At 37.0% G+C, this 14,698-nt stretch overlaps 1 protein-coding gene across 3 annotated transcripts in view; it reads left to right on the forward strand.

Annotated features, from left to right (window-relative positions):
* Positions 1–14,698, forward strand: part of rapgef3 (Rap guanine nucleotide exchange factor (GEF) 3) — a 34,672-nt gene that overhangs the window by 5,681 nt on the left and 14,293 nt on the right. Inside the window, exons 1-3 of one of the 3 annotated variants that reach the window (XM_028010283.1) lie at positions 943–1,309; positions 6,181–6,225; positions 14,552–14,658. In XM_028010283.1, coding sequence (XP_027866084.1) covers positions 1,226–1,309; positions 6,181–6,225; positions 14,552–14,658 — 236 coding nt within the window. In that variant the 5' untranslated portion in view covers positions 943–1,225. Of the gene's footprint in view, positions 1–942; positions 1,310–6,180; positions 6,226–14,551; positions 14,659–14,698 lie in introns of those variants that run through there. The other 2 variants (XM_028010284.1, XM_028010285.1) reach the window with 2 other exon arrangements.

The raw sequence follows: 14,698 nt of genomic DNA on the forward strand, positions 1-14,698 counted from the left end.
GCTATTATTACCTTTGGCGCCTTATCCTCTGAAAAGTGTCAGTGAATGTCTTAGGGATAACTGTCAAAGAGAGTTGGGCAGTAACTAGTTACATGTACTTAGTTACATTTACAAAAAGCTACTGAAGTAACCAAAAATACATTTAGGAGTATTTTTACTGTGTGTAGTTCTTTTTACTTTTACTTCAGGGGTTTTATTGTGAAGTATTACTTGAGCAAAATATCTCCCACTCTACCATAGAATAGTTTCAATAAATGATTAACAAGATTTTTTTTAACCAAAAATTCAATAGACACAGACACACACCTGCAGTTTTTGTTAACATTTTATAAGTTTTATATATTGTTTCTTTTATCTTATTCTATTTTGTAACCAACATTATTTTAAAATATCAAATGACTGATGGTACGATCTGAGTAGCCTTTCTACCAAATACTTTTTCACTCATATTAAGTAACTTCTTGGACGGCTACTTACATTTACTCAAGTAAAAATATGCTTAAGTAGTGCTACACATACTTTAGTATATTTTTGGGGCATTCTATGCACTTTTGCTGTCAAGTCAGCAGCAGCTTAATAAGGTTTCTGTATTATAATTCATTTAATAATCGTCCAATGTCATATGTTTACTTTTGTTAGTTTGGGTTGGTCAATATTAACTAAATAAACGCTTCACATACATAATTCATATGTCAACCTATTATTTCCACTCGTCGAAATGATGAATTAAACTTGTTGAACGTATTTTAATTTACCAAGATGCACTCGTGTGTTGTATTCTGAAGGACGGTATGCACCTGCCCGCATCCACTCCAAATATGTCAGAGCAGATAAATCCAACGCTGTTAATGAGGTTGTAAAGCTGCCAGAGGGAGGCCGCCTCTCTGAGGTAGCCGTCGGTCCAAACAACGCGCGCACACGCACGTCTGCTACGAAGTGCGCCTGTGCCGCTCGGGATGGCTGAACATTACGCAGCCCTTCCTGACCGAGGCGGGCACGTCCTGTAAGCTCTGAGTTCTGGATGCGTTGGGACGGCAGGATTTCTGGTCGGGATTTCTGACTCAAAATGCGCGGACAGCGTCTCTGCGGCGCTGAGCGGCTGCTGTGCAGAAATGAGCGGGCTGTGGTCAGCTGTGTGCCGTGAATACTGCGTGGACATGCCGAGGACGTGCGAGGTTCCTCCGACTGGGAAACTTGTTCTTCGGTTGTTTTGATCTGACACAAGATGCATCTGTTTCGGACTCATAATTACCAAGTGTTCCCTCACCGCTACTCAGTGGAGAAACCGGCCATACGGGGCATCAGCTGGGTATGTTTACTGCGGAGAAATATCTGTCGGTTTTTAAAGTTATGTAAAGACAAACACAATCTGTGCTTTAAAAAACTGCATTTTTTATAGACATAAATGACTACACTACTACAGGGTTTTTTTAAATAGTTTTTATTCAATACTGGTGACGCTCTTAACCTCCAGAAAACGATAATCAAGATTTTCTGGCAAATTCCAGCATTTATATCACATGATGCAAGAACTGAGGGTTATCTTCTTCTGACTAATACCTAAAACTCATCTAAAACGAGCACTTATATTTACTTTGAAGTCCATGTTGAGTATTTTGATGACATTTTAGACAATTGTTTTTGCTGCATTGGGTGCACATTAGTATTCCTAGCCTCGGTTACTACGGAGAATTGTGATTTTTCTACTCAAAATGTGCTTAGCTGGTGACAAAGAGATGCTTTATGTTCATTTATATTTCTCTATGTTGGCAAAAAACAGAAACCTATCTTCAGTTGTATTTATTTTAATGCATTAAATCATGATTTATATGCTCAACTGGTTTCAAATATGACCTTTAATTATTCCGATAGTTCAGTCTTAACTGGCATGGGCAAATATTGGTATTTTTATAGTACGATAACTTGAAGTAGAATGGCACCATAATACTTATGCATGTAATTGAAACAAAAATGTATAACATTTCCAATAATTCCCACAGCAGTAATTGTAATGTAACATATTTATATCCTTATGATAATGTATTATAAAACACATCTTATTCTGATAGCAAATTGCTAAATAATCACCCAATACATCTAGTTTCAAGTCCCTTTTTTAAAAGAATATTAACACTTTTTTCTATTTTAAATTTTATCAAGTGACTTGTTAGCTGTAATTACTTTGTTAAAGAAGACTGATTGATGTAGCACTTAAGAAATTTCAGCATTTTGAACAATAACTTTGAAACCTTGATTAACTTTATTTCCAGTAACTGACTCATGCCTCAACTGAACCAATTTAAACTTTACAACTGCAGTATTGTTGGGCCTTGGCAATAGAATAATTGGTTTTATTACATACAATTGATCAGAAGGGCAATTATTTTATTGTAAGAAAATAAGCCTGATCTGCAATACAAAAAGCATGAAAACACAGTCCCTTCACCCTGAAACTACCACAGGAGTCGTGTGTTAATACCTATCAGTGGTTCCCAAACTTAGAATCACAAATCAATAAATGAGGCCTGAGCATATTTTTAGGAGCCAAACTAAATAACAAAAAAAATCATACTAAAAGCATATTTATCTAATAAAAGGTATAAAAAAATTTTTTTAAACTGCACTTTTGAACGGATAAAAACAATAAACTAATTACTGCTGTTGGTTGTTTATGGACCAGTGTGAGTTCCCAGAAAATGTTAAGTTTGAATGAAAACATCAGATCATTTAAATAAACATGATTTAATTATTTAAACTAGTACATCTACAATTGTACATACTGTTAAACTAATACAACATTTATTTTTACAACTCTAATAGAATTGCTTAAGTCCCATGGCGCCTTAATCGGATTGATGGGTGGAAATTGGAATCCCTGCATCATGTTTTTGTTTTGTTTTTCAAAGACAAATCTTTCGTTCTTATAAGAGACGGAAGGTGCAGCTGACTAGCAGTGCGTAGCAGCAGAAATCTTAAGCCTCTGTTTAAGTTACTCTCTATTACCTCTTTTGATGGCCTGGCAATAGACAGAGCTGTGACTCTTTTCTACTCTTATTTTGAAAGCCAGAAGGTTTGGAAACCACATCTTTATGCTCGATCTACTGTATGTGGTTTCTATTTCTGATTCAAATTATTTTCTACAACCGTGCACAAAAGTAACAACTTCAGTGCAGATTTTTTTTTTAAGTGTTGGAGTGCTACAAAGCTGTGCTAGTATTACTCTTTTATGTGCAAAGTGTCACTTCACAGAAATCTGAGGAATGACTCCAAGTAGACCAAAGCAAAAAGTCTCTATTGTGTGTGCAACCCCAGAAAAGGGACATGGGAAGGCACACAGTTTTTCTTATTAAACTCAAGTTATTAATAGTGTATTGTTTATTGTTCACCTTCCCCGCAGCTCCTCTGCTAGGTTTACAGAGGGGTGTGGAGAAGAATGTGCAAAGTGGAAGGCTTTGTTTCCAGGTCACAGGAAGACACAGAGCAGGGTTGAAAGCCTTCGGTTCTAAATTTACAAGTCGCTGAAGTAGAAACAACTTTAAATCTCCAGTCTGGGTTTGTTTTCATCAGCCCCATCAGTTTCAAAGAAACACACAAAATCAGATTTAAAAAAAAAAGATATTTTGAAGTGTAAGTTGACAGGAAAAGGGTAGACATGCAGCAAATGACCGTCTGGGAATTGAACCCAGGACAACGGCGTTAAAGCCTCTGAACATTGTGCACCTGCTTTACCAACTTAATCACCCAACCTCCTTCTCTGGCCTTTTCAGTTTAATCCTGACATCTAAACCACTGATTTTGTAATTGTCCAGATAATTTCATATATAATAAATTGCTCAATATCCAAAAAAAGACACAGTAGATCACAGATGTCAAACTCCAGTCCTCAAGGGCCGCTGTCCTGCAGTTTTTAGATGTGCCACAGGTACAAAACACTGGAATGAAATGGCTTAATTACCTCCTCCTTGTGTAGATCAGTTCTCCAGAGCCTTGCTAATGACCTAATTATTCTATTCAGGTGGTGCAGCAGAGGCACATGTAAAAGATGCAGGACAGCGGCCCTTGAGGACTGGAGTTTGACACCCCTGCAGTAGATGTTACTTGAGAGGGCAATTTTAGTTGAAAGACCTGTTCTAGTTTTAAAAGACACTTTTTTTTACTTGGAACAGATGATTATCTTTTTATGAGCACATTGTGTTAACTATTCTGGCAGTGCCTGAGGGCTTTTACGTGGTAACTGTGTTGTACATTTCAATTTGATATAATTAATGATTTGCTCTTTTCAGTTCACTTTTCAATTGCTGATCCAATTAAACACAATGACTGTAAGAACTGAGCTAATTATCTTAATTAAAACCAACAGCTGACCCTTGTTTTTCTGCAACTCCTACTTTTAACGCAGATAAAAAGCAGATCAGCATCGCCTGTCTTTTCTGCATGTGTCTTCCTGGAGTCCTGAAAGGCAACTGGTTCCTCCACATTGTTGGTTGTAGTTCTGATTACATTTCTTTTTGTTTGAGTCTCCACTGATGAAACTCGTGTACTGCCTGAAAATTAGCATATTCAGAAGTTATGGTTATAAGCTCTGCTTTAAAAACTGTATAGAAGTCGCTCGCTCACCCAAATTCAGACTTTTTCCTTCTTGAATAAGGGAAAATATTTTGTCATTCATGCCTTGATCATGTGGCCGAACTGCAGACCAGACAAAACACGCCACAAAGTCTGGCTGCAGAAGGAATAGAGACAGTGATGTTTATCAGTGACGTGAAGATCTTATCACAACTTCCGGATGAATGTCACCAGCTACTGAATATGTCACTGTCAGCGATGCCATGTGATTACTTTCTAAAAAAATCTTTTCATACAACTTCAGTCCACTAATTCAAGATGCTCCGTTATATCAAATATATAAACAACACATGGATAATCTCATGATCACAGTTATGCATATAATTTACTCAAAAAGCATCAGAATCTCTTTTTTAGTTCTAATTATTCAATTCATTTATCAAAAATTTATAAATATAACACAATCCTCTATTACACATGTACAAGTCAATTCACATTCACACAAAAACTGATATATGCATCATAATCATTATTACCTTAAAATGTTCAACTTTTGTATTCCCGATGATTAAAACCTCAATAAATCACTGTGTCTTGTGAAAATATCATAGTTGAAGTTTATTTGTAAACTATAGTAGCAATCAAAAAGTTATAATAGCAATAATCCTGCAAGCAAGTTTATAAAACCAGATTTATTGCACTGTTTAATTTATAACCCACTTCTATATTAGAAAAAACAAAGAATGGAAGAAAATCTATGTTTTACCATATAAAAATATTAGTGCTGTTTGAGAAAATGTTTTTAAAAACATAGATTATTAAAGACTGTACATGTTTGTTCACAAAATAAATAACTTTAGGTCCAACACTGACCCCTGTGGCACATCACAAACAATGACATGTGAGGGATTTAATGGACATTTTGGGAGATGTGAAATGACTAATTCATTTCTGCTCAAGATGAGCTTTTATGAGGCTATAAAATTAGATTTATTGAAAACAATTACCGTGGGAACACAGGTACACAGCAGTAATAACGAAATGGTTATAAAAACATAAAAACCAGGCAGCAAGGAGGAAGTCCCAGTTAGATCAAAGTGCAGCTATAACCTTGCAGAGTCTTATGTTAACTCAGAGAGTGGAAAAAGTAAATTAATATCCAGAAGAAAACATATGTAAGTAAGCAACAATAAAATCCTGTTGCTAAAAGAAAAAATTGTTTGTAATTGAAAGCAAAACAGCATCATGTGAGGAAACAGACTGTGCATATTCCTCTCTCCACCCACTGATTATACCCACTTGACACCTACCTATTCTGTGATGGAGACAATTTGTCTCCATCACACAGTCTCAGAGAAGGGAAACAAATGTAGGTAATATTTGTGTTGACCTTCATCTCTATGACAATAACAGCAGTATTGCCACTATCTGAGCACTCCAGCCTGGTAATAGCTGTTTATTTAGTGCAAGATTATCATCAACAACTAGTCCAGATAGTTGGAGCAGAATGCTGCCGGTAGTCTGCAGAAGTTCAAGTGTTTTATTTCAGAGGTTTGAAGCGTTCTGTAGATCAGAGGAAGTGAGAATAAAGCCTCTCTTTCTGTTTTCTCCTAGACTCCACTGCCAGAGGCCCTGGATCCAAAGGGCACTATGAAGCAGGTGTGTATGCCAAACATTCTTCAGTACATATCCTCCCCACAGCCAAGAGTAATTGAATGTTCCAGTGTGTGTTTTTAAACTCCCGAAGAACAGTGGGAGAGTCGTGATTTCAGAAGAGATGAGTGATTTGAAACTCAATCTCTTAGAAAACGTAGAGACTGATAAAACCAGAACGAATTATTAGAAAAACAATTTTATCTAAACAACATTTGATTACAGGTAAATTGGTTCTTAGGCTTGGACCAGGTTGAGATTCTCACAGTATATTAATCTTCATTTAAAAAATACCAAGGTTTCTCCATATCACAATATTAAAACAAAAAATTAAGAGGAAAAAATCTTTTATTTAAAATAAATAAATATGATAGCCATTATAACACTCTAGTCTTAGGGGTAGGGTTAGATTTATGAGTATAACATCTTTATAGCATCTTTAGTTTTCACATTATTATGTTATTTTCCCAAGCAGGAATAATCCAACAGACAGATTTTTCTGTATAGAAGCTTCCTTTCAGTCAGCTAATTGGCAGTGCACAGCAACAGGTGGGGGAGGGACAGGTCTGCAGTACTTTATTCTTTGTGCGGCTGAAGAAAAACTCTTATCACAAGGCAGTTTCTCAAATTAGGGCTAAATGGTTGGAGTAGCAGAAAGAAAAACTTGAACCTGTGATTTTTTTAATACTTTCATACTAATTACTGAATTACTGTTGTTTATATATCCATTATAAAACCCTCCCAAACTTCAAAAATTGTAAATCTCTTCATCATCACTCACTGACAAGCACTTGGCATTGCTTCTGCTGATCTCTAGTAACATGTAGACCAGTGGCGCATGCATCCTCTAAAAGTGCTGAACGGGTCCTTTTGTTGTTCCAATATCCTGCACTACCACTCAAGTAAGTCTTAAGAAACACATTCCTAGCCAGAGAGCCATAACAAGTCTAAAGGGCACTTTAAAGGCTCATGGATAACTGATCCTGAGTCCTACTCGATCCAGTCCAGACCCCCTGGGCTGTTTTATCTCGACTTTTTCAGTGTTGTGCCAAGAAGAGGAACTTTAAAAGCACTGATAGTGCAGTTCAACATGGAAAGTGAGTTCTGGTTAGATTCAGTGGGTCCTGTTTGACTGGAGAAGTAAAGTGTATCTTTCAAATCTAGGTTAATCAAAAACAGTACTTTTTTTCTGAAAGAAACAATGAGCTGCCAGTTTGGTTGCTAAGCTCCAAATGCTAACCCCGTGTATTAAAATCATGCATTATGGTCACACTGGATAAGATTGATTGTTTTTAATAAAATAATGATGCTTATAAATCAGAATACCAGAGTAGGTATTAAAACTTATGCTTGAAAATATCCAGAAGTCACCCACTAATTTTCAACTTACTTGCTATTGGGTATCGTTGATCTTAGATGTAGGAAATTTGTTGGGAGCTTCAAAACCAAAACCTAAGGATCATTAAAGTGCAAACCAAAATAAAATGCATCAGTATTTTAACTTCACTGTGATTTTCTTTGTTAAAGTCTTAGAAATAATAAAGCAGGGAAAACGTGGATATGTGCTTTAAACACAGAACACAACAACTCCAACTCCTTTCTTTGTTTTAACTTCAGTCCCAAACATCTTACATTAATCAGCTGGCCTACTATGAACTATCCCTGTAACAGGTACGTCTGTATATCTTAACACTAGAGGCAATAAACCACTCTATTACAATCATTATGAGTGAATTGTCTCTGAAACCAGTAGCCTCTTCTCCATTGTCAAGTGTCACTCTACCTGGGTAATGCCTGGTTCACGTCTAGCCAAATTGGCGGTAGTTCCTGATTATCGAAGTCTCTTGGTGTACTTGTGCGTTACTGGTTGCCCAGTCTAGTTGACGCTGTATGCGCTTTTCCTCCACATTTATTGACCTATAGTTTGTTTGCCTTCTCACTACAACCTCCTTGCAGATTAAAAATGGTGATTGAGATGTTGTTGGTCAAGGAGGAATCCAAAGAAAAATCAACAAATGCTTTCTGCAGTCACTCAAATCACTTTTGCGCAGAAGCCGACTTGGTCCAGCTTGTACCACTATTTAGGTGGTTCCAAAAAACATGGAGAAACCATGCAGGATCTGCAAATGAAGACAAATATGGCCGGCAATGATTGGGGAACAGCTGGTTAAAGCCATTCTCATGTAGAAGAAGCTAATGTGGACTGAGAGGGTGCCATCAAGAAAGAAGCTCAAACGCAGCTAAAAGTTGCTTTTGCCCACGTGCATAAGCCTAAACTTTTACAAAGGTTTTATGTCAGACGAGACAAAGTTTGAGCATTTAGGTAGCATGGTGTAGGCTGTTTTTTTCTGCTAATGAAACTGGTGCAATACACTAAATTAATTTCATAATAAAGTAACCTCATACTAGGATTCTTGAGTGACTCTAGCCTCAAACTTATTTAAATGTATGGGAAATACTTAAAACCTGGGTCTGAAAACCAGCAGGGTTAAAGCAGAGTGGTCATGTAGTCAGTCAGACTTACGCCAGAAGGTGGTTATTGGCTACAAAAAGGGAGTAGCTTCTCTCCAATTTCTTAAAGTTAAATTTCTTCAAATTTTTATGGTGGTATATGTTTATATTTACCTCTTACACCCTGTGTGGATCAGAGAAACTCCACAATAAACTCAAACCTGTGGACTCAATTATTGTTGATTTTTTAAAAAACCTGTTAAAGTTCTTTGTTATCATTCCACCCTGACAGAACAATTCAGATAAATAATTGAAACTCCAATATTTATGACCAGCACTATCCCTTCTGGTGTATGACAAGATGAATGTGTGTCCTTCGGAAGAACTGTTTTGTCTTTTTCTCAGAAAGAGAGAGGTGTCAGAGTCAGTCCATGGAGCTGTGCTACGCGGCTCGTCAGCTCACGCAGTGTTCTGCTTGTGCTGCTTCTCACCCAGCACATCCCACTAAGGTCACACAGAGAGAAAGACACAAAGAAACGTCTCGCCTACAGAGGAGACAGAGTGGAAAACTCTACTCTCTTAATCGTTCCACCCATAACAACAAAGCATAAAACTACACTGCATGTTTTTGGGGGATTTTTCGCAGTTTAAAGTGTCATCTTTTTTTCAAGATTAGAAGTGAGTTTTTGAAGACACACGTGAAATACAGAACAGATTACAATAATCTTCTTCTTGTACTCGAGCGTCAGCTCTGCCATACAAGGCTGACTAAATGTTTCGATGCACTGCAGTGTGAAGTTGAGTATTGTTCTTTAAAAGTGACCTATTATGCTTCCTTGAACAGCTTAAGTTGGACTATACAAATTTTTTTCCACAAAATCATTCTTAGATAATGACATTTTATTGTGGTCAGTTCTGCCTGTTGTGATCTACTTTCAGAATGAGTCGTTTTAGGGCTTGTCACTCTAAATCCAAATAAGTTGCTGGCCACGATCCCCAACTCAACATTTACAGTCGCACATAAAAATGGCTGCAAACAGATGTGCAATTATACAACCATACCTCTTTGAAAAGCAGAAGTGGAACCTACTGCACAACCAACAAGAATGTAGCAAGTGGTTTTTAGGGTGATGAGTAAAAACAAAAAACCTGGTGTTTTCCAGCAGCCATTGTACAGCGCATACACTCGTAAAACCAGCCAATGAAACATGCTGGAGCTCTGCTTGGGTTGCCAGATGATGGGCTGAGCTTTGGTGGATATGTGAAGGACAGAACCTGTTGATTTGTGACTTTACATACCAAAGGTTTTTGAAACAGCTCATTTTCCAGGCACCAAAAAACATTAACTTATTGCTGGGTGTCTTACTTGGGCTGCTTTTAAAAGCAGTTCAGACCCAAATTGAATACCAAAATTTGCAAAATGTGAATTTTGCATAATAGGTCCTCTATAAATACAATACTATAATGCTACATGATGTGGGGACAGTGTGTTCAGGGATGGTGAGTAGTGTTAGGTGCTAAGTGTGATTGCATGCCAACCTTTGCACATTTTGAGCTTTCTAAAAAAATGTAAAACTTTGTATCATATTGATACATATAATATACTGAAGTTTGTGGGAAAAATATGAAAAGTTTGCATGTGTGAATACCTTTTTAAGGTATTCCTTGGTCTAAGATTCATACATTTGCTCCCTCGAGAACTTGTATATAGGCTGTATGTTTGAATTATTGCTGCACACAGACTGACAGTATATTTAACTGCTCTTTGTTTTACACACCTTTTGGCAGGTCAGCCTGTGAGATTTACGGTATATTTGCTATACAGTTAGACTCACTTAGAGCAATTACCTACAGGGTTATAGCTGTATATGACATGACTAGATCACCAGTGTGTAAACCCAAGGCCACAAATAAAAACAGCAGCTGAGAGAGTTCAAATATGTTGCATAAAATGAAAAATAGTTCTGCACTCTGCATGTTTACATAATTGTCAGGTTTAGCAGTGAGGGGGTAGACCTCTCTGTGACATATGGCTTTGGAAGTGATTATTTTAAAGAACTTGCGTAGGTAATGGAAAGTCGTCTCATAAGGGACATACGTTTTGGTTCTGACATGCCTGAGAATGTGACTCTAGGAGTCTCAGGGGGAAAACGGGCCCCTGGGAACACTGGGAACACTGGTGACCTCCAGACAGCCTTACTCCAGGGAGGTTTCACAGACGCCTCTGCTCACACTAACTACCCCCATGTTGCGTCTGAGGCTTACAGTGGTGTAAAAACCATGTTCGTCAACCTTAGACGACTCACATGATCAAACACTTTTTGATATCAAACACAGCTGATGGGAATGAATAGAAAATGCTGCTTTTAACTTATAGAAAAATCTAAAGCGCTGCAGGCCTTACTTGCCTCAGTTAAGGTCAGCTGGGCAACAATGGCATCCAAAGGAATATTCTAAGACAAAAAACACAATTGAGAAAACAAACGGTCTCATTTCTGCCAATAACACATCTCGACATTCCCAAAGACTGACTGAATTTATTTTGTGGACTGACTAAAGAAAAGTGACACATTTTAGTTACATCTGACAAAAAACTAACATAATTCATTAAAAAATATATATAATTCTGACAGTCAAACATGGTGGATAATTTTGACGATTAGTCAATTGAAAAAAATTGCTACATTCAGCAGATTTTTCATTTAACCACTTAAACTTTTTATGCATTATTAAAAATACATTAAAAAGTGCAAATTATTAAATTCCTTAAAAAAATTAAAGAATAAAATAAATATTCTATTGCCTAAAATGTAATATCACTGCATTTCTTTAGTGGATACTTGATCTTTTGAAGCAAAGAAATGCATCTTCAGCTAAAGAAAATACTTTTAACATCAACATCTGAAAGTATTTCAGTCATTTCTGCTTGACGTAACAGTGTTAAAAATTAATCTGTTGATTATGTTTTGGATTAACTGATGAATAATTGGATAACAACAGGTGCTTAATATGAGTTTTTACAGAAATTGAACCAAGTGAAACTAAAACTATGTCTTGAGGAGTTCAGGGTTGACTATATTTACAAATGAAGAAAGTCTTTTTTTTATCTTAAATACAAAATGTATATAATTTTGTACACTTTTGGCTGAATGCTGCTCTTGATATCTTTCTCTTTTCAGCAAATTTGCATTTTTCAACTGTATACTCTAGTTAATAATTGATTACTTAATTAGTTGACAATTATTTCACTATCGATTCATTGCGATTAATCCGATTGTTTCAACCTCAGATTGAACCATGAATTCTGCTCTTCAGTTGAAAGAGAACTTCCACCCTCCAGTTTGTGACTCTTAGCTCAAGTGCACTTTGGTTATGCAGCAGAGAACAATAATCTGAAAAACACTTCCAAGTCCACTTATATGTGACTCGCAAAACAAACTGAAGGTTAGGAGTGACTTAGTCAAAATCTGGACTTTAATTCAATCACCATTCTGTTGTTTGACTTAACGGGCTGTTGTGTTTTAACTTTAATTTCTCTACAGGTCTGTAAAACTTATTCCCAGTTAACACAAAAGATTGACAGCAGTCGCTGGCGCTGATGGAGGGCCAGCTTATTAAGTTTACAGGATTATAATTACTTTTTTGAGGGCAGGATAGTTTGTTTGTCAAACCCTTTAGTTCAGTCTGAAACATAAAACTGTGACACAAAGAGAAAACAAAATGTTTTCAGAACATTGTACATGCTAAACAGTGTGCTGTAGTCTTTCTGTCTCTATAAATCATAGTTCTTTCTAAACTCCACTTACCGAATAATATTAAATAAAATAGCACACAGTCAATGTGGAGCTCTGCGGATCTCAAGTCCACCACCTTGGGCAAACAACAGCCTCTTGAAGAAAATCCAGAACGCAAACATGCAAGCGTCTGAGCCACTCTTGTAATCACAAGACGTGCAGGAGGTGTCTGTAGGCAAACAAGACTGGGAGGAGCAAACCACGCTCAGTCATAAAATGTAGGTCATGCAATGAACTTGAAGCATCCTGAATTACCGGGTATTACAAAGCCATAAACCAAGCCCTTTTTTATTACATAAGATTTTTGTGTGCATGAGTGGCTGACAGACTTTGGGCCCCAATCTCTAGTCGTTTAATGTTTTAAGCCAGAGCTCATTGAGTTGCATGTGGACACTTGTGTTAATCACATTGTGGTGACCTAAATCTGTCTGCGCGCAGAAAATGTGGGGACATTTCAGGTCAGAATAAGTCCACATAATGGCAGGTATTAGATTAGGCCAGAAAACTGACCTGGTTTACTAGAAAGTAAGTTCAGGTGGGATTAGTGTTAAGTAGGCTGCTGTTACACTATCAGTGTACAGGAAGCTGTTGTAAGCCCTCTAAAGTGACGGAAACCCACCTCTGTGCTTCTGCTTCAGACTTTCAATGGAAAGTTTTGGCTCAAAGAAAAGATAAAAAACGTAGAGGGTGGTGAGAAGGCGAAAGTTTGTTGTTGCTGTGTACCAGCTACAGAACGAGCTGCACAGGCTGGGAACTCAGTGGGGTGTGGGAGAGTTTCGCAGAGCCATTTTTAACGCGTTCTCACCCTCATGCAACCCACACTCACACACATTAAGTCACACTTCAACACCTACAGAAATCTCCACTCACGATGTTGATGTACACGCCATCACACATGATTTCCACACTGGGGGTGGGTTTAAGTAGGGGGGATTACTGTGATGAAAAGTGCGTCCCTCCTTTTCTCTTGTAAACTAACATTTGTCAGAGCATTTTCTGGATAATTATATATTTGATAATGTTGCAGAAGTTGTCTGTTTCAGTGAAATTAACTGTTTTTGTTACAAATTCTTGGAAATGCAAATACCTTCGTACCCTGCCTTGCATTCTTAGACACAAGATCCCAGATAAATCTAGAAATCCACAGCTCAGATGACATAATCTATTGACATGACAACTATTAGTCATACAAATCTAGAAGAGCAGCAAAAAGAAAGCCATCACTGAAAGAAAGTCACACAAACATTCCCAATAAGCTGTTTAAGGGGTCAGTAGATGTGCATCAGGTTTCTCTGGTGACCCTGAATGTGATGGAGTCAGTATGATATTGCTGGCATGCTTCTCATTACCTGGTCACAAAGTTAATAGAAGGATGGATGGAGCTTAAACCGAGAAGAACTAGGGTGAAGGTTTATCATATTCAATGATATAAAACAGGCATGAAAAACTGTTTTCATTTTGGGCCACATCAGTATCAAGAATGTCCTCAAAATGCCAGTTGTGGCAGAAAATCTTAATAAAAGTACCTATAACAAACGGCTAAAATAATATTAAACATATTTTCACATTAATATAATTTGACACAATACAGATAAAGCTGCTGATTTAATTGATAAAATAAGATTTAAGTACACTATTATCTCAAACGTTCTATTTCTAGAGTCTAGAAGGCCTCGTAAAAACATATGGATGACCGGATTTGGCCCACGGACCTTGAGTTTGACACATGCGATATAGAATAATGCAGATAAATGAATCCAAATGAGAATTCTTGGCAAGATTTGAAAATAGTTAATAGAAGAAGCTTTATTGTAAAAAAAAAAAAAGTAATCACCAAAAACTTAACTCTCTAATTGTGCAAAGGTTTTACAGATATTCTCCAAAAGACGGCTCTACAACGTATAAACTCAGGGAGAGTGAATGTTTACCACACTTTTCAGACTCTGAATGCTTGCAAAAAATGTAAACTATAAATTATATTTCTTCCTCTTCACAATTAAACATACTTTGTATTGCTTTGTCTAAGACCTCCAGTAAAATCCATCAAAATTAAAACCACTTAACCTTATTTCGTCATTTCTATTCAGTTTCTTTCAGATCGTGTCGTAAAAGCTGCGAGGTCGGTGTACAGCGTTATGATCGAGAAGAACCCTGGCCTGATCCGAGACAGGAAGCATCACCTGAAAACACACAGGTACTTCAGCTCACAGTGTTATTACCTTCAGCTAATACAG

The sequence above is a fragment of the Xiphophorus couchianus genome, chromosome 24 (assembly GCF_001444195.1).
Source record: "Xiphophorus couchianus chromosome 24, X_couchianus-1.0, whole genome shotgun sequence".
In the NCBI taxonomy this organism is placed as follows: domain Eukaryota; kingdom Metazoa; phylum Chordata; class Actinopteri; order Cyprinodontiformes; family Poeciliidae; genus Xiphophorus; species Xiphophorus couchianus.